The sequence below is a fragment of the Lycorma delicatula genome, chromosome 1 (genome assembly GCF_047948215.1).
Source record: "Lycorma delicatula isolate Av1 chromosome 1, ASM4794821v1, whole genome shotgun sequence".
Taxonomy (NCBI): domain Eukaryota; kingdom Metazoa; phylum Arthropoda; class Insecta; order Hemiptera; family Fulgoridae; genus Lycorma; species Lycorma delicatula.
Window position 1 is genome coordinate 255743300 of NC_134455.1, and position 21008 is coordinate 255764307.

General features: G+C 34.7%; 1 protein-coding gene and 1 pseudogene across 1 annotated transcript in view; one reads left to right on the forward strand and one right to left on the reverse strand.

Annotated features, from left to right (window-relative positions):
- The window catches only part of kl-3 (dynein heavy chain 8, axonemal kl-3), a 744292-nt gene that overhangs the window by 51985 nt on the left and 671299 nt on the right, over window positions 1-21008 (forward strand). Inside the window, exon 8 of the mRNA XM_075354364.1 lies at window positions 12636-12857. Coding sequence (XP_075210479.1) covers window positions 12636-12857 — 222 coding nt within the window. The remainder of the gene's footprint in view (window positions 1-12635; window positions 12858-21008) is intronic.
- On the reverse strand, window positions 13031-20759 carry LOC142318525 (NADH-ubiquinone oxidoreductase chain 1-like; annotated as a pseudogene).

Consider the following 21008-nt stretch of genomic DNA (forward strand, 5'->3'; position numbering starts at 1 on the left):
AGATCATCAACATAGACGCTTTTGCTGATTTCTACTAGAATGGCTAATATCAATTTATTAATGGCAATGGTAAACAAGGTACCACTCAACGGCGAACCCTGCGGTATGCCATTTTCCAAGATTCTTTCACATGAATATTATTTGTTGACGCGTACTTGGAAGGTACGGTCATTCATATAGTTGCTGAGCAGTATAGGCAGATTGCCACGAATGTCCCATTCATGTATCTGGAGCATTATGCCATGACCCCAGGTCATATCGAAAGCCTTCTGAAGATCAAAGAAGACTCCGACACAATGTTTTCTTGTAATAAAGCTGTTATATATAATATTCTCTAAGTTGATTATTTTATCGGTGGTAGAGTGGTATTGTCGAAAACCTGCTTGATATGGTGATATCAGGTTTTCTTTTTCTAAAACCCAGACGAGTCGATTATTAATCATTTTTCGAGTATTTATCCCATAGAGCACGTCAAGGAGACAGGACGATAGCTATTGGGATCTGTTAAATTTTTATTTTTCTTTGGTACTGGAACAACATGAGCTTTTTTCCACTGCTGCGGGTACGTTCCATCCCGTCATATTTGATTATAAAGTTCTAATAATGTGCGTTTTGCAGTGGTATTCAGCTGTCTGATCATATTTCATCCGGACCAGCAGCTGTGTTACCTGCTTTTTCCAACGATTTCACGAATTCTTCCATTTTAAATGCTACATTATATGAGTAATTATACTCAGTTCTAAAATTTAGTAGACCTTCGAGTTCTTCTTTTTTGGTTCGTAAACCTTCCTCGTCAAGGAGACAGGACGATAGCTATTGGGATCTGTTAAATTTTTATTTTTCTTTGGTACTGGAACAACATGAGCTTTTTTCCACTGCTGCGGGTACGTTCCATCCCGTCATATTTGATTATAAAGTTCTAATAATGTGCGTTTTGCAGTGGTATTCAGCTGTCTGATCATATTTCATCCGGACCAGCAGCTGTGTTACCTGCTTTTTCCAACGATTTCACGAATTCTTCCATTTTAAATGCTACATTATATGAGTAATTATACTCAGTTCTAAAATTTAGTAGACCTTCGAGTTCTTCTTTTTTGGTTCGTAAACCTTCCTCATAGTTGGCCGTTCTTGAAGTGATTGGACAATAGCTCTGCTATTTCATTTGGAGTATCCTTAATTCCATCTTCATCTTGAAGGCTAGTTATGGGAGCAAAATCATTACGCCCACAAATCGCCTTCACTTTCCTCCAAACATCTGATGCAGTAGTAGTTTTGTCGATGGATGACACGTATTGCCGCCATGATCATTTTTTCGAGTCAATCATAAGACGTTTTGCATACGCCCTGTATTTCTTAAAGGCAACAAGATTTTCTATGCTAGGACGCTTCTTAAAGGCGTTATACGCTCTTTTTTCTTTTAATAGCTTCACGTATTTCATCATTCCACCATGGAACGGGTTTCTTCATAAGTTTCCCAGATCTTTTGGGAATATATCTCGATGCCGACTCAATTATTGCATTTGTTATGGCGTCGACATCGTCTCCGATAACTCCAGTTGTTTCAGGGAGTATCGTTCTAGCTGTGAAGCTCGTCCAGTCTGCCTTTTCAAATAACAATCTTTTAGAGATGGGATATATTGTTCTTGTAACATCAGTTACAATTTGCACCGGGAAATGATCGCTTCCATGCAGATCGTCTAAGACATGGAAGCTGTACCTCGGTGCTATCGATCCGCTTGATCTATAAGTGCAAGATCTATACAGGACGTCGATCCATCTCTGGCATTGAAAAAGGTTCCTGATCCATCGTTTAAAATAATAAGTTCTGAATTCATCAGGAACTCTTCCAGTTCTCTTCCGCGGGGATCTATTCGATCCGATCCCCAAAGAGAATTATGAGCATTGAAGTCACCCACCAGTAAAACAGGTTGGGGAAGCTCGGAAATTAGTCTTGCTATGTCATTCTTATTCCAATCAAAATACGGCAAGTATATGCTGCAGACAGTGACCTGGAGCGGACGCTTCATTCTAACGGGACCGCTTGAAGGTTTGTGTTTAGAACAACCGCTTCGGTGGTAGCTCTATTCGATGTTAATATAGCTACTCCACCTCTAACTCTTACATTTGGCGGTTGATCTCGCCGAAATATATCGAATCCTTTTAATTTAAAATTTTCATTTCGGCGGAAATGCGTTTCTTGCAGACATATACAAATCGGGTCTACATCATGTACCAAGCGTTGGAGCTCATGGATGTTTGAAAAACATCCATTGATGTTCCATTGTACAATCGACTCGCTAATTTTTAATTACATTATAATCTGAGTTTGCCTTTGCTTTTCTTTTGACCTGTTTCCACCTTCAGGTCCCCTCATGGATTGGATTTTTTGGCTACCTGCAGGATATGAACAATTTATGGATTAGGAAGTGGACATATACCAAACTTAGAGCTGGCGATGTGGTGGCCACGGTCGAAGTTATTTGCAGGTGTAACGGAGACCTTTTGTTGTCCACATGCCCCTCGCGATGGCAAGCATGTAGTTAAGGTGCCCATGTTGTTCGGAGCATGGGAGCCCTGAAAGCCTCGGTGTGTAAGGGCCTGGAGTCAGTGCAGAGACTGCGCATCCGCTCTCTGCCAGGACATATGCCGGTTCCACCGGAGTACCGGAACGGACCTCCAGGGTTGGTAGCCCTTGAGTGGGGGTGTACCCCGGCGGCTAGCCTTACTACAGAAGGGATTTGTTGTTCATGCAAATTGAACAATTAAACGTGGCAGAGGGTTCACGCAAACACCCTCGTTTAGAACCAGCCGTTTCGCCTGAGGTAAAACGGAGAAAAAGTGCGGAAACTAAAAGGATAGAGATTGAGGCTAGAAAAAGCTTACAAAAAGCTTTTTTCAAGAGCAATAATGCACCGAAACCTAAATATTTGGTTATTACCAAGGAGGGTGGAAATTTTTCGAAGGTGAGTCCTTTTCTCATCGCTCGGGAGATAACCAAATGCGCTGGTGGCCCTGTAAAAGAAATAAGGAAGACCTTCATGGGACTTCATGTTGAGACTGTAAATGATGTCCAGTCTCAAAAGATTTTAGAGCTTAAAAAGATTGGAGAACTGGCTGTGCATGTTGATGCCCACGGTACGCTCAACACCTCAAGAGGTGTGGTCATCTGTCGGGACCTTCTAAATTGTACGGAACAAGAAATTGTTGAGGAGTTGTCAACGCAGGGAGTCATAAAGTGTCGCCGATTGAACATGAGGAGGAATGGCGAGGTCCTACCTTCAGCCTCTCATGTTCTCACATTTAACCGGCCTACCTTGCCGGAGAAGATTAGAGCGGGGATACATCGATTGGATGTGCGGGCATTTATCCCGCAACCAATGCGATGCTTCAAGTGCCAACGTTTTGGCCACACCGCCATCAAATGTGAGAGAACGCAAATATGCGTGTGCGGCGAAGAGGTGCATGAGGGAGAGCTGTGTAAAGAGCCCCCTACATGCATCAATTGCAAGGGACAGCATTCATGTAGATCCAGGAATTGTCCTGTCTACAAAGAAGAAGTAGCTGTGCAGGAAGTTAAAACTCTGCAGAAAGTCAGCTACATCCAAGCCAAAAAGATTGTTAACGCCCGCAAACCCAGAGCAACAACATCTTATGCTCAAGTTGCGGCTACTGTTCCTGCTCCTGCTCCAATTGCTGTAGATGAAAGTCAGCTCATCAGTAAACTTGCTCCGAACTTGGCTAACATGATTGAAAGAATTATTGACAATAAAATGAAATCTTTCAATATTAAAGATCCAATAAAGCCAAAGATATTAGTACAGCCTCCTCCCGAAGATAAAACAGCGAAAGCTGCTCTCGCTCTGAGGAAAACGGACGCCAAAGCAGAATGCCAAGTCCGTCTTAGTGAGATTCTTGATGACAAGAAAACGATAATACCTACAGAGACTGTTATGGAGGCTCCAAAGCCTCCAGCAACTGAGTTGGCCTCTAAACCCCAGAGGCCACAAAATCACACAGGGGGGGCGAGTGTCCCCCCTCCCACAGGCGGTTGCCGGTGCTATCCCCGTGTCGGGGAGTGGCCAGGTTGCCGCCTCTCAATCGGTCCATGTCCGTCGTCGTCGGCGGCTTCGGTGGTCTCCGACACGGAGACCGGAAGCCTTACAGGCGACGACCTTCTCCGCGAACATGCTGCTGTTCGCAACATGGAGAAGAAGCGAAAAAAAGGATGGCCGAAAGGAAAACCCAGACAATAATTTAATTAAAAATTAGTGAGTCGATAGTACAGTGGAACATCAATGGATGTTTTTCAAACATCCATGAGCTCCAACGCTTGGTACATGATGTAGACCCGATCTGTATATGTCTGCAAGAAACACATTTCCGCCGAAATGAAAATTTTAAATTAAAAGGATTTAATATATTTCGGCGAGATCAACCGCCAAATATAAGAGTTAGAGGTGGAGTAGCTATATTAACATCGAATAGAGCTACCACCGAAGCGGTTGTTCTAAACACAAACCTTCAAGCGGTCCCGTTAGAATGAAGCGTCCGCTCCAGGTCACTGTCTGCAGCATATACTTGCCGTATTTTGATTGGAATAAGAATGACATAGCAAGACTAATTTCCGAGCTTCCCCAACCTGTTTTACTGGTGAGTGACTTTAATGCTCATAATTCTCTTTGGGGATCAGATCGAGTAGATCCCCATGGAAGAGAACTGGAAGGGTTCCTGATGAATTCAGAACTTATTATTTTAAACGACGGATCAGGAACCTTTTTCAATGCCAGAGATGGATCGACGTCCTGTATAGAACTTGCACTTATAAGCGGATCGATAGCACCGAGGTACAGCTTCCATGTTATAGACGATCTGCATGGAAGCGATCATTTCCCGGTGCAAATTGTAACTGGTGTTACAAGAGCAATATATCCCATCCCTAAAAGATGGTTATTTGAAAAGGCAGACTGGACGAGCTTCACAGCTAGAACGATACTCCCGGAAACAACTGGAGTTATCGGAGACGATGTCGACGCCATAACAAATGCAATAATTGAGTCGGCATCGAGATATATTCCCAAAAGATCTGGGAAACTTATGAAGAAACCCGTTCCATGGTGGAATGATGAAATACGTGAAGCTATTAAAAGAAAGAAAAGGGCGTATAACGCCTTTAAGAAGCGTCCTAGTATAGAAAATCTTGTTGCCTTTAAGAAATACAGGGCGTATGCAAAACGTCTTATGATAGATTCGAAAAAACGATCCTGAAAGCAATACGTGTCATCCATCGACAAAACTACTACTGCATCAGATGTTTGGAGGAAAGTGAAGGCGATTTGTGGGCGTAATGATTTTGCTCCCATAACTAGCCTTCAAGATGAAGATGAAATAAAAGATACTCCATACGAAATTGCAGAGCTGTTATCCAATCACTTCGAAAAGGCCAGCAAAACAGCCAACTACGAGGAGGGTTTTCGAACCAAAAAAGAACTCGAAGGTCTACTAAATTTTAGAACTGAGTATAATTACTCATATAATGTACCATTTAAAATGGAAGAATTCGTGAAAGCGTTGGAAAAAGCAGGTAACACAGCTGCTGGTCCGGATGAAATCCACTATAATATGATCAGGCAGCTGAATACCACTGCAAAGTGTAGATTATTAAAACTTTATAATAAAATATGGCGGGATGGAACGTACCCGCAGCAGTGGAAAAAAGCTCATGTTGTTCCAGTACCAAAGAAATAAAAAATTTAACAGACCCCAATAGCTACCGTCCTATTTCTTTGACGTGTGCTATGGGGAAAATATTGGAAAAAATGATTAATAATCGACTCGTCTGGGTTTTGGAAAAAGAAAACCTGATATCACCGTATCAAGCAGGTTTTCGACAATACCATTCTACCACTGATCAAATGATCAGCTTAGAGGACATTATATATAACAGCTTTATTACAAGGAAACATTGTATCGGAGTCTTCTTTGATCTTCAGAAGGCTTTCGATATGACCTGGCGTCATGGTATAATGCTCCAGTTACATGAATGGGGCATTCGTGGCAATCTGCCTATACTGCTCAGCAACTACATGAATGACCGTACCTTCCAAGTGCGCGTCAAAAATGAATATTCATCTGAAAGAATATTGAAAAATATCATACCGCAAGGTTCGCCGTTGAGCGGTACCTTGTTTACCATTGCCATTAATAAATTGATATTAGCCATTCCAGTAGAAATCAGCAAAAGCGTCTATGTTGATGATCTGGCAATCGTATATGCCAGCAACAAGACTGCTATGGTGAGGTACAAATTGCAACGAGCGATCAATGCTCTAAATGAAGTTGCAAGGAATAACGGATTCCAATTCTCACCAGAAAAAACGTGCTGTGTACACTTTTTTAGGAAGAGAATTCCTCATCAAAGTCCGGCGTTGACAATTGATGATAATCCAATACAATATAAAGACAGCGTAAGGTATTTAGGACTAGTATTGGATAAATCCCTTACATGGGGATTACATATACAGGACTTGAGTGATAGATGCAAAAGAGCCCTAAACATTATAAAATGTTTATCGAACTTAAATTGGGGCTCAGAAAAAGAGACATTATTGAGATTGTATAAAGCATTGGTTCAATCTAAACTAGACTACGGATGTATCGTATATTCATCCGCTAGAAAGTCGCACTTAAGAAAGTTAGACGTAGTTCATAATAGCGGAATAAGATATGCAACAGGTGCTTTCCGCACAAGTCCGGCGGCTAGTCTGATGTCTGAAGCCGGAATAATGCCACTACATTATAGAAGAGAGATCCTCTTGTTAAGATACGCAGCAAATATATGGGCTTTCCCTGCTCATATAAACAATAAATTGTTTACGATTCATCCCATGGCTGCATTATACGAACGTCGTGCTACCTATTCCAGACCAGCCGGAATTAGGTACCACGAATTAAGAAGAAAATATGAAATTGCTATACCAGAGACTCTAGCAATTTCTACTAGTGAAATACCGCCATGGCTCTTGCCAGCGGTAAATACAAGTTTGGATCTCTCTCAAGGTGAAATAAAAAAGAAACCAGCAGTGATCATCCAGCAGGAATTTTTGGCAACCGTCAGTAGTTACGAAGAACATATTAGAATTTATACTGACGGTTCTAAAACCGAACATGGTGTTGGATGCTCGATATATGTAAATGAAGAAGCCCACTTTTGGAGACTGCCAGATGTGGCCAGTGTCTACACGGCAGAACTCACTGCAATTCAGCAAGCTCTTCGCTACACTGAACTCTATTGCGAAGAGAGAGTGCTAATATTTTCCGATTCATTAAGTGCACTCGTTGCAATTCGGAACAAGAATATTAAGGATGTCCTAATTGCAAACATCCTGTCCATTTTATACGTACTAAAACTACGAGGACAACGATGCGTATTTGTATGGACTCCGGGGCATGCTGGTATTACAGGTAATGAAATCGCAGACGAAGCTGCCAGAAAGGCAACAGTCTGCGATGATTTGGATGCATTTCCTGTAAGAGTGGCAGATGTTAAAAACCGTCTAACAAACATAGTAAGAAACAAGTGGAACGCTGAATGGAGGAGTTTAAATACAAAATTAAAATCAGTTAAAACTTCTCCTTATAAATGGAAAAGAGACTTTAAGTTGACTCGCCGTGAACAAGTAGCGGTGACCAGACTTAGAATCGGTCACACGCGATTAACAAATTTATATTTGTTAACCGGCGAAGTGAGACCAATGTGCGGTGTTTGTAATAAAACACTGACAATCAAGCATCTAATAGAAGAGTGTACCATATATGAGGACCTCAGAAAGAGGTTCCGTCTTACAAATAATATTAGTGCTGATCTGGATAATGGAAATGAAGAAAATATAGTTGCAATTTTACACGCCAGTGGACTTCTTAAAAGTCTATAAAATGGAAGTTTAAAGCTGTGGTAAAAGATACTCTAAGCGGTAGTTTTATAAATACATATAAGGGAGTCTCGAAGCGTGGTACGTATAGTGACGGGAGGTAGCCCTCTTGCCTAGGCCATTTTGGCTCACCTGCATTCAAGAGCAGTGAGTCGGGGTGTGTCCGATGATGGCATGGGGGACCCTCAAGGGTGGATTGAGGGCGGGAGGCTATGGGTGTACGCCGTGCATGCCTATGGCCTGATATAAGAAGGATTCAACTGCCACGGCACCCTGGCACCTGATATACTGCTCAACGGCGGTTCTGGTCGCCCCGAGGGTGCTTAAACAAACTGTAAATGAGACTACGTAGAAGAAAGAAAGATATGGTATTGATAAGATTAATTTTAATTTTAATTTCATGGTCTTTTGAGAACCTATCTCAAATTTTAATATTGGGGCCCTTTACACCCCGTAAGTGTTTGTGATTGTCCTTGTCTTTCATGTTTTTATGTTTATTGTGAAGTTTGTGTTTTTAAATAAAATGTAAGGGCCCTTTACACCCTTACATATGACGATCCTGATGGAGATAATAATTTCTTTTAAAGAATGTGATGAGAGCTAATGACCTTAGCAGTCGATGCCCGTAAAAATTCAGTTAAAAAAAAAAAAAAAAAAACATTTACAGTATTTCGAAATACTTTTTTTTACTGATATTTTTACAAATATGTAAATAGTTTTTGTTCATTTTAATTTTTCATATTTTAAATTTAAATTAATAAAATTTAAAGTAAAAAGATTAAAGGTTTTAAATTTTAAATAAAATAAATAAATGTGTGATATGTTATTATATTGTATGAAGTTTTTAATGTAATTTGAGATGGGTATATGAACATGTTATATATCCACAGCGAGTAAATCGCAAAAGCAATTACATATATAGTGGAATAAGGTAAGTCATCTCCTACTTGGATTTTTTCAGTTGTATTTTTATAGTTATCATCTTTTCAAATTTCACCTCTAAATATGATTCACTTACGGGACAAACATTCAATATGATATACAAAAGAAATACTAGATCCTACAACCAGTTACTTGAAATTTACTATTTTTACACAGGACCAAAAAATAAAGGGTCACTTGAACAAGATAATCATATTACAAAACTAGTATTGTTAAAACATTCTGGATATTTTGTATTGAAAGAAAGTGGAAGTATCTTTTTTTTTAAAACTTCTAGGATGTTAACTCTGCTTAACCACTGCAGCCTTTCCTTCCTTATGCTCTGGTCATACAATCTCTGTCATCAATAACTACAGTCTTTTTTTTCTCACCCCTAATTCTTATGATTACTGAAATCAACTTTCAACTTAATTTGTTGTTTCCTTATAATGCTACTAATTTCAAACCATCCTCTCCCAAACATCTGCAGTTGTATAAAAAACTTTTCAATATATGCAATACTTTTATCTGAACTCAACATTTGGTTCAGGTGAATGTGCTATGTTCTTTTTTATATGGCTTTTATTCTTGATTCTTTCAAAAATGTTTCTCACAATGTACATTCATTCTTGATTTGTCCATCATAATGGTCATCTTTGCCTACAACCTTGCTATTTTTAATTTATTTATATATTAACGTATTTTAAATTTACATTCATCCTCCATGGTGGTTCATGTTCTCTGCTTTCTTATAGCCATACAGTGGTGAATTACTAATAATAATAGATGAGTATTGGGAAAAAAGAGTATTCAGTACTGCTCTGAACGTTCTTGGATTCTCTGTTTGTTGTAACACTACATCATGACACTATAAAATTGATTTTATTCTTGGCTGATATAAAATCTGTTTGATATTGCATGATTCTCTCCTCTAGTGACCTATGTTGAGCCTTTCTTTTGGGTTCCTGCTTGGCAATATTACAGATTCTACTGCTGTACCAATAATTAAGGTGTACTTTTCTGATATTATAAGACATACAGCACCTCAGTATCACCTCCAACAGGTGTTAATTCTTTGCAAATCAATAAGATAATGTAACTCAAAGGATTTTCCATTTCCTCTGCAATGAGATTTGAAATTAAGGTAGTTGTTTATATTTCACACAGTAAAAGGCATCACATTTTCTTATATAGATGGTACATAGTAGCAAACAAATATGATGTGCAAGATTGAATCTGACATATCATTCACTTGAAACTCCATATTCTTAACTGCTGGATTTGCTGGTTACATTCAGCAATTAGTCTACCTGTTGTGTAACCTTTCTACGGTAAAAAATGGTGCATCCTTCCTTAGTTTGGATGAAGTTATTTGCAGTTTCATAGATTATGAGCTACAACTGCTAATGTTAGCCTTGGGTCAGATTCCAGTTTAAAGGTGTTATATAGTAAGTTAATTCTTATAAAGAGTAACATCAATAAAACTTCCTTCACTTCTGAAGGAAAAAGTTAACTGTTGGTCTTCCTCATTGACACAGTAAAGATTCCTGGCTTCTAGGAAGTGTTTGATGAGATTAGGAAGTGGTGGTATCCATCAATGGAGATGACTCAATGGATTATGAATGGAAATGCCCAGAAGACTGTGAATTTTCATTGATAACTAATAGAATCGATCCACCATGGACACTGTCTAAGATTCCAACCACCCTTTTTAGTAAATGATCTGCTGATCAAGATAGTTGAACGTATTCAAACACAATACTATATTAAGAGTGTCCTCTTATATACATACTAAAGAACAATTCATTAAAGAGGTTGGATACCCAAACTAAATCCAGCTAGCAAATAAATCAACATGCAAACAAAAGGTGCTGGTTTAGAACAATTATCAACGTCTGAGTTTCCAGCAAGTTGAGACTTGCTTCTTTAGAATCTCTAATAACTCCATGAACCCTCAGTTTTATGAGCCAAGAAATTTGGATCATTTTTTCTTCAGTTCCAAATCTTTCTATAGGATGTTAGATAACATTATTAGCATTTTACCAGTCACTTACCTTCTGGTCACTAACATAGAAGCAGTCAGTTTCAAGGAACTCTCAGAATATAAATTTAGTCATTAACATTATGTTAAAATTATAAGGTAAAAACTAGTTACTAGAACCAAATTTTTATACTAAATATTTGAGGGTGGATACAGTCTAACCAGCCCTTAGTTAAGAATTCATCTCTTATTCTCACATCCTAGTATAAACTAAATAATTAAACCTCTTGTACAATTATAAAAATAATAAAAGTTAAATTTAATGTAACTCTGAGGTAGTTTCACCTCTTTAAGTAATTTATACTTAATGTCAGTAACTACATGTTCTCTAAAGTCATCAAAATAAATGATTAGATGGTAGTGTCCAACTTCAGAAAAAATTTGAGGCTTCCCCTACAATAATGGTGATAGCTAACATCATTATTTAATTGAAGCTTTGTGGCTTGTTCATAAACCCCTTGCTGTTAGTGAGAGGTTGGTTTCCCTTGAATTTAAAGTTTCTGACAATTCAGTCTGTAACCCTGCAAAAGTATCGCAGTCAAACACAAGATGTAGGTTCAAATGGATCATAAGCACAAGATTCTTCAGCTGCTAAGCCAAAACTATGGCACATTGGGGAAAATTTCCATGATTGGACAGAACCTGAGCAAATATTGGTCTTACAGGTAGTACGTCTTTAATGGATGTTCATCCATTAAAGTTGGGTAAGACTTTATAACGGAATTACCCTTACGTGAAGTGTTCCACTCAATCTGAACTGCCTTCAGAGTGAGTACTTCAACCTTCTTCTTCAGGACAATGTAAAACAGTAGTAATAATAACTATATCTCTTTTAGATATTATTTCACTGATCACTTAAATCTATAATTGTATCACTCCATAATGTGAAGTAATAAGTATATGAGTTCAATGTGTTTGACTACCTGGTTACTTTGCCATTAAACTGGATTGTGTACTCTTGTAAGCTTGTTTGGTAGAGAACACAGGCTCATAAACACACATCTCCTTATTTTCTTGTGTAGTTGCTTGCCCATCAATGAAAGAATTTTTTATGAAAACCTTTCAGTTTTTAGAGTACCTTTACTCCTCAAACTGGTATTCTCCACTCACTTTTACCTTTCTTTCTGATAGTATGGCACTTCCCAGCAGGTTTGCAGACATCAACTAGATGTTAAGGGTGCATTTGTACCCTTTGCCATTTTTTATAAGTATCTCCTATCTCATTAATGTTGTAACAATTTTTACTAGTCATTATGCATTATTGGAAGATAAAAAAATATAAAAGTTTATAAAAAAACGAATGTGAACAACTGGTGGTTATTCTTTGCTTAAAATAAAAAGCTTTGGTTCTATTTTTTATTGATTATTATTTTGCTGTTTCAGTTAGCTTTAATGTGAGATAAGTAAATATCTAAGTAAATATTTATGCATAATTGTTGATCTCTGTGGCAGAGTACCTTTGATCCAGAGGTCCCAGGTTCAAATCCTGGTCAGGGATGGTATTTTTTCACACTATACAAATTTCCCTTTTGCAAGCTTCTTGTAATTGTACAAGGTTCTTTTTGAAAGCTTCTATGGTAAATTAATAATCAGTAAAAAAAAAGAAAAAAAGTAAATTGCTATGTTGGAAAAACTATATTATTTATGATTATCAGGTTCACTCATTTACACTTTTTTTCTATACAGTGTATCTTTTATGCTGATTTGGATTATTTTTAATGCTGCTGCAATTTTAATTGTCACAGAAATGGAAATCACTGGATAATAGAATTACATTCTCAGTTTATGAAGCAACAGATAATGTAAAATACTTAGAGGCACTAGAAAAATATTGGGAACCTTTGTACCGTTCTGAACCAACTACTATTGGAAAATACTTAAAGAGTTTGTTGTTTGCTATACGTATGGCTTATGCAACATCAAGGTATTTTAATACAATTGAACGCATAACAGCACTTCTAGTAAAGGTAATACTTGATAATATAATATTTATTTTTATTATGTACTGATAGTATATTTTGTTTTAATTATAAAATTAGAAATTTTTTAATAATACATTTTTTTTTATGAAGATATGAACATTGTTTTTGTAAATTTCAAGAGTAAAGAAATAAAACTAAAATGACTTGTAGTTAAGAAATTATGCTGACACCTTACTACCTGAATGAAATAATCAGTAACATGAACAAACTTCTATGACAAGAATTTGAAACTAATCAGTCTCTATTGATAATAGTTGGACCTTGCGGTGTTTTTTCGCAGGATGTCTTCAGACCCCTTTACTGATTGATTACATTTCTAGTTTTAATTTAAATCAGTGCAAGACTCATACTAATCTACGATATGTTTAATTCAAAATGAAAATTCAGACCTACCCCAAATATGATGATTTCATTAGATCACCTGAAGAGGCGTGGCCACCCCCTTTACCTAACTTCACGATTTGAATCAAAAAGTATATACCAATATAGTATTTCACTATACCAGACCCTATTCATATATATATATATATATATATTCATACAGAGCGTATAACTATATAAAATAAGTGTTTTACCAAAACAGGACCGGGATAATTTTTTTCAATAAGAAATTTTTTAAGTTAAAAAAACTGCAGCATATATATATATATATTATTGCGCAATTGCCAAGCGGCGATAGTGGAATAGTGGTTAAAGTACTACTTGCAAATTAATTAAAGCGAGTAACACCATCGGGAGCTCAAGTTCGCTTCCGGCCATAGCAGCGTATTTTTTTTTTTTTTTTTTTTTAAATAAAAACCAAAATATAATTTAAAGTAACAGGTAAATAGCTCTTTCAACACATATAGATATTAATTTATCATAACGATAACGAGGAAAAGAATCACGAACCGATACAAAAAAATAAATAAGAAAAACAACCCTAATAAAAAAAAAAATTTATACAATCACCCCATAATAAAACTAAACAAGTAAAAAATCTCATAAATATTATATTTCTATATTCAGATAAAAAAAATAAAGAGAATCTAAATGATCTATATTCAACATTAAATCCAGAAACCAACTCTGACTCACCCTCAGAAAAATCAAATGGAGAACGATTAGTTTCAGCTAAAATACAAGAAAGAAAAATCATAAATAAAGGAAAAGAAAAAAAAATAAACCAAACATCCAACTGAAAATAACAAAAATAATTCAAATTAAAAGACTCACAATATAAAATAAAACAAAAAATAACTAAAAAAAAAACAACTTCATAAGAAATTCTTTGGGAAATTCTACGTATACAACCCAATAAAGAATAAACAGAATTAGATGACCAACCAGCAATTATAATAAAATAAACCCCCAAACCAGAACAACAAAAAAAAAAAAAAAGACAACAAGAAAATCGAACAAAATTAAAACTAAAAGGAAATATTAACCAAAAAATTAAAGAAACAGAAAGACCCAGAATAGGTACAAAAAAATAAATCAAATAATTTCCAAAAACAAGAAAATAAAATTCCCTTCTAAATAACTTTAAAGCATCTCTAAAAGGCTGTAAAAAAACCAAATAAACCAACCCTATTAGGACCCTTACGGAATTGAATGTAACCCAAAATCCTACGTTCAAATAAAGTAAAAAAAGCAACACCCAAAAAAATAAAAAAAAGAACTAAGAATAAACATTTACTAACTGAAAAAATACATTATTAAATTCTAAATTTAAAGCACTTAAATCTGCCAAATTAGTAAATAAATTATTATATTACCAAAAATCCTTTCGTACCAATTAGAATAAATTTAAAGAAGATAAAAACCAACCTGGCTCACGCCGGCTTGAACTCAGATCATGTAAAATTTTAAAGGTCGAACAGACCCAAAACTGTAAAACCTACCCCACAGAAACTTTTAATCCAACATCTTTTAATCAAAATAAAGGATCAAATACACATAAAAAAATGTAAAAAAAAAAAATAAAGATTAAAATTTTATTTGTCACCCCAACAAAATTTAATTAATAAAAATTAAAAAAATAAACTAAAAAAAAAAATTTTTAAATAAAATAAAGATCTTATAGGGTCTTATCGTCCCTCTCCTAAATTTAAGCTTTTTAACTTAAAAATAAAATTCAAATTAAATTTCAAAAATAAAGTATAATTTTCGTCAAACCATTCTTCCAGACCTCAATTAAAAGACTAGTTATTATGCTACCTTAGCACAGTTAAAATACTGCGGCTATTTAAATCATTGAGCAGGCCAAACCTTAAATAAATTGCAAAAGGACATGTTTTTGATAAACAGGCGAAATTATTTCTTGCCTAATTCATAAATAAAATTTTTAAACCTACTAATTTAATCATAATTAAAAATAAAAAAATTAATTAAAATCCAGTAAAAAAATAAATATAAAAAAAAACCTAATTTAATCTACAACGAACTTTAAATGATGAAAGATTCTAATCCAACAAGAAAAAGAAAAAAAAAATTATATATAAAAAAAGAGCTTATCCACCTTAATATAAAATTTCAAAATGAATAAAAAAATAAAATTAACAAAAAGAAATTCTCGATTAAATCAATCTACCAGATAACCAGATATAAAAAGAAATGAATTTCATATCGAAACAATCCCAAACTTATAAATAATTATTCCACAATAAAATACATATTAAGATAGATCTTCACTATTCGGGAAAAAAAAAATTAATTAAAAAAATTAATTAACCCTGATACAAAAGGTACTAAAAAAAATTATTATTCTAAAATAAAATTTATTTATCCAATACTGTACAATTAACTAAATTAAAGAAAATCAAATAAAAAAAAAGAAAGACACAAAAAAAAGACTCAACTGAATTGAACAGTAACAAATCTTATTGTAAATAAGAATAAACCGAAGTGCGATTCTAGATACACTTTCCAGTACATCTACTTTGTTACGACTTATCTCAATTTATGAGAGTGACGGGCGTTATGTACATAATTAAGAGCAAAATTCAAAAAAATTATTAAAAAAAATTACTATTAAATTCAAATTCAGATTTAATCAAATTAAAAAATCAAAAAACAAAAATTAATGTAACCCATAATAACCTTCTTATAACTGCATCTTGACCTAACATAAATCTTTAAAAAGAAAAAGAAAATAAATTTTCATTACACTCAACGACAGAGATATACAAGAAAAAAAAGGTACAAAAAAACGTGGAATATCATTTAAATTACAGGTTCCTCTAAAAAGATTTAAAAACCGCCAGATCTATTAAATTTCAATTATAAAAAATATACTACCTTAGAAAAAAATTACTAATTAAGAATAACAGGGTATCTAATCCTGGTTTAAATTCAAATTTACATAGAAAAAAAAAATTTATTGTATAAATTTCACCTAAATACAAAATATTAAAACCAAATAAGACTAAATTCTAAAAAAATAACTTGAACCTGAGGAATAACCGCAAATGCTGACACAACATTTTTTGGTTCTAAAAAATATAACTTAAATTAAAAAATTAAATTAAAAAATCTTAACACTGAAAATAAAAATTAACCATTAAGGATATTTAACCTAACAAAAATTTACATGCGTTATAAATTTAAAGCCAAATTTTAAAACAAAAATCAAATTTTTTTAAAACTATATTTAAAGGGGACCTTAACTACAAAATTCTAAACAACAAATTAAACAAATTACATTAAGAAAAGGATCTCCTCCCTTGTGCAAATACAACTTCAAGCTACCCCTAACTGAAGTTAAATAAATTATAGCTTAACCAGTCAATAAAATCAAAAGCTAATAATTTAAGAAAACGAAATATTAAATAAAGCTACCCCTAACATTATCTAATTTAAATAAAAAAACAGTAGTTAAAATAAATATAAGTAAACTTAAAAGTTGATATCTAAAAGCCACACAAATATAAGATAAAGCTACCCCTAACATTATCATAATTTTCTATAAAAAAAAAAACAATGGTTCAAAATATATAAAAGTAAACTTAAACAACAATAATCTTAACATCATAAATAACAATAGTATAATAATAAATTTGTTTTTAAAGAACCAAAATAAATACTTAAATAAAACATATGTAATTATTTTACCAAACTAAACCTTAAGATAAGAATTAAACCATGAGGTTTTTTTTTTTTTAATAATTATATATTTTTAAATACACTTATTATAATATAATTATATTCCTTAGGTTTTTTAAACTTTAAAATTTATTTAAATGAATAAAATTATTTTTAATAAAATCCTATTTAATTTAATTAAAAGTTGATTTTAATTAAATTCTTATAAAATAAGTATTTAATTAAAATTAAAAATGATTTTTATTAAATATCTTATTGATGCATTTAATTAAATAATTTATTTCAGATGATTATCTTTACAAAAACTATTTTACATTAAAATAAAAATCTATATTATATTAAAATCTTTATTTAAATATAAGAGGTTATCTATTATATAATAATTTTTTTAATTTATATAACACTTATGAATTAAGATATTATACTTAATAAGATTAAATAATAAAGGGAGAAATAGATATATTTAAATAAATATATTACTATATATAATATATATATATTGCCCTGAGGTAGATAATCCCCACGTCCGGAACACAACATCTATGTTCCACGTCCAGGGCGGCAACAGCTGTACCTTTGTACATCACATATAGCTGGCTAACGGGGTTCCGAGTAAATTCCTCGGTTATGCTCTGCTAAGTTTGACCTGGTTCCAACTTCAGGTCACTAAACGGACTGGATTTTTGGCTACCTGCAGGAAATGAAATAACAAACGATTTTGGAAATGGATTCATACCATTCTTAGAGCTGGCGATGTGGCGGCCAGGGTCAATGTTATTGCAGGTGTAACGGAGACCCTTCCGTTGTCCACATGCCCCCTGCGATGGCAAGCATGTAGCAATGGTGCCCATGTATGTCGGTGCATGGGAGCTCTGAAAGCTTCGGTGAGTAGGAGCCTGGAGTCAGTGCAGAGACTGCGCATCCGCTCTCTGCCAGGACATATGCCGGTTCCACCGGAGTACCGGATAGGACCTCCAAGGTTAGTAGCCCTGGAGTGGGGGTGTACCCCGGCGGCTAGCCTTGCTACAGAAGGGATCCACTGTTCATGAACATTGAACATTCAAACGTGGCAGAGGGTGCACGTAAACACCCTCGTTTAGAAACCGCCGATTCGCCACAAGCGAAGCGGAAAAAAAGTAAGGAGAGTGATAAGTTAAGAAAAGATGCTGATAAAATCAGTAAAGATTTAAGAAAAGCTTTGTTTGGAAATAATTTTCCCAAACCAAGATTTTTGGTCATTACAAAAGAGAATGGTAACTTCCAAAAGGTAAGTCCATTCTTAATTGCTAGAGAGATTACAAATTGTGCTGGTGGTCCTGTCAAGGAAATCCGTAAGACGTTTAACGGATTACATGTCGAAACTATAAACGACATGCAAAGCCAGAAAGTCCAGGCGTTGAAGAAGATCGGTGAATTTGCGGTTACTGTCCAACCGCATAGTACACTTAATTCATCTAGAGGAGTTGTTGTTTGCCGTGATCTTCTTAACTGTAAGTTAAGAAGATCACGGCAGAAGAAGAAATAGTGCAGGAAATGTCTAGTCAGGGAGTGACACATTGTCGCAGACTTTCTATGAGACGAAATGGTGAGATTCTTCCTTCGGCCTCTCATGTTTTGACATTCAATAGGCCAAGTCTTCCTGAAAAGGTACGAGCTGGCATCCATCGGCTTGATGTACGGGCATTTATTCCGCAGCCGATGAGATGTTTTAGATGTCAACGTTTCGGACACACTGCCGCTAGGTGTGAAGCGCAGGAAATTTGTATATGCGGAATGAAGATACATGAGGGTGATCCATGTAAAGACCCTCCAGTCTGCATTAATTGTAAAGGGCACCATAACTGTCGATCCAGGAACTGCCCAGTATACAAATCAGAAACAGCCATTCAGGAGGTTAAAACGCTTCAAAAAGTCAGTTACCCTGAAGCGAAGAAGATTGTAAACCTACGTACACCTAGACCATCGACTTCATACGCAGAAGCAGCTGCTGCTCCCCCCACACCTAAAATCAACGTGGAGCAGTTGCTTAATACGATGGCGCCAAGTCTCGCGACAATGATAGAAAGAATCATTGATTCCAAGATCGAGTCGACTCATCAGATACAACAAAGTAAACATGAGAAGGCTCAATCCCGGACTGACGTCGCCGACAGAAGACCCGTACCAGCGCAGTTTAAAAAACCGGCAAAATCCTCGATTATAACTCCAGCAATAGACGTAATGAAGAAAAATCTTGATTTATTCGACAAAGATCTAAAGATCACCCCGACGACGAGTCATATAGCTAAGGATACTGTGACAAGAGTACAGGAAAAATCTGCGTCAACCAAAATGGAGGTGCAAGTAACTATCGAAAAAGCACCAGACACAGACGATATTAAAACCGTACCTACAGAGGCCCCAAAAGCTCAGAGAACAACTGTGGCGAGAGCATCTGTATCAGCCGGCCCAAGCACAGCCTTAGACATTGAATCGAGTTCATCAGCCGCCGAAAGTGCATCGGTTGCAAGTTTAGACTCAATTGCAACGATGCTCACAGCACCATTGAAGCTTTCATCACCTGATGTAGGCCGGCGAACGTCATTGGCGTCAGAAAGAGAAGACGATGCCATGTCCGAAGCCTCAGACACTCTGTCGTCGGAAGTTGAGGCCGTTCGCAGAATGGAAAAGCGGTGTAAAAAAGGTTGGCCGAAAGGAAAGCCTAGAAAGTAGTATAATTGGATCAGAAATTATAAGGAAAAGCAAAATTTTGATCATTTTTTTTTTTGACACATGAAAATGTGAAAATTTGAACCTTTTTTTTATTTTTTTTTGAAGTGGGATGGGGCTAATGACCAAAGTAGTCGATGCCCCTAAAAACCTCAAAAAAAAAAAAAAATATATATATATATATTATAATATAACTATCTTTTTTCTTTTTTGTAACATAATAATTAATCAATTGAATGATATAATATAAATATCTTATTATAACGAAAAAATTTTTGTTGAAAAATTAAACTCAAAAATTGCAAAAAATTGCAATGCTCAGAAATCTGTGGAATAAATCACAGATTTATACCAATCACTATAGAAAGAATTAATATAAAATCATTCATTAAATGAATAAAAACATAAAATTAATAAACATTAAGTGACTGAAAGAAAGTAATGGTCTCTTAAACCAAAATATAGTAAACATCGAATACTCTTAATGAAAGAAGCTAGTTTAAAAAAAACATTTAACTGTCAAATAAAAAATACATTTTATGTGCATCTTGATTCCACAAATATCTCCTATTATATGAAACATCATATTAATAATAACAACAGCCACAATCATAATAAACATAACAAAATTATTCTTTATAACTAACCTAAACACAAATAAAAAAAAATAAATAAAATTTAATATTAGCTGAAAATGATAACTAGACTATTCTCAACATTTGATCCAATAACTAAACTTTTACAAAGAAATTGAATAATTATAATAATAACAACAATAATTCTACCAAAATGATACTGAACCAAAAAATCTCGAATAAATATAATAATAAAAATAATTTAAAAAAAACTAATAAATGAATTTAAATTAATAACTCACCAAAAATAAATTTTAATCATAGTAATATCAATCTTTATATTTATCATAATCAGAAATATAGTAGGATTAATCCCTTATGTATTCACATCCACAAGTCATTTAGTAGTATCAATATCAATTGCATTACCAAGATGAATCATAATTACAACATACAGATGAAAAAACTTCACAAATGATATATTCAAGCACATACTACCAAAAGGAACACCCTCAGCCATTTCACCAATAATAATTCTAATCGAAACCACAGGAAATCTTATTCGACCAATCTCACTAGCAGTTCGACTAACGGCTAATATAATTGCAGGTCACCTACTAATAACCCTATTAGGAAACACATCATCCATTAAAATCTTAGTATTCATTATACCAATTCAAATAACCATAACAGCATTTGAAACAGCAATTTCAATAATTCAAGCATACGTATTTGCCACACTTGTAACTCTTTATTCTAGAGAAGTACC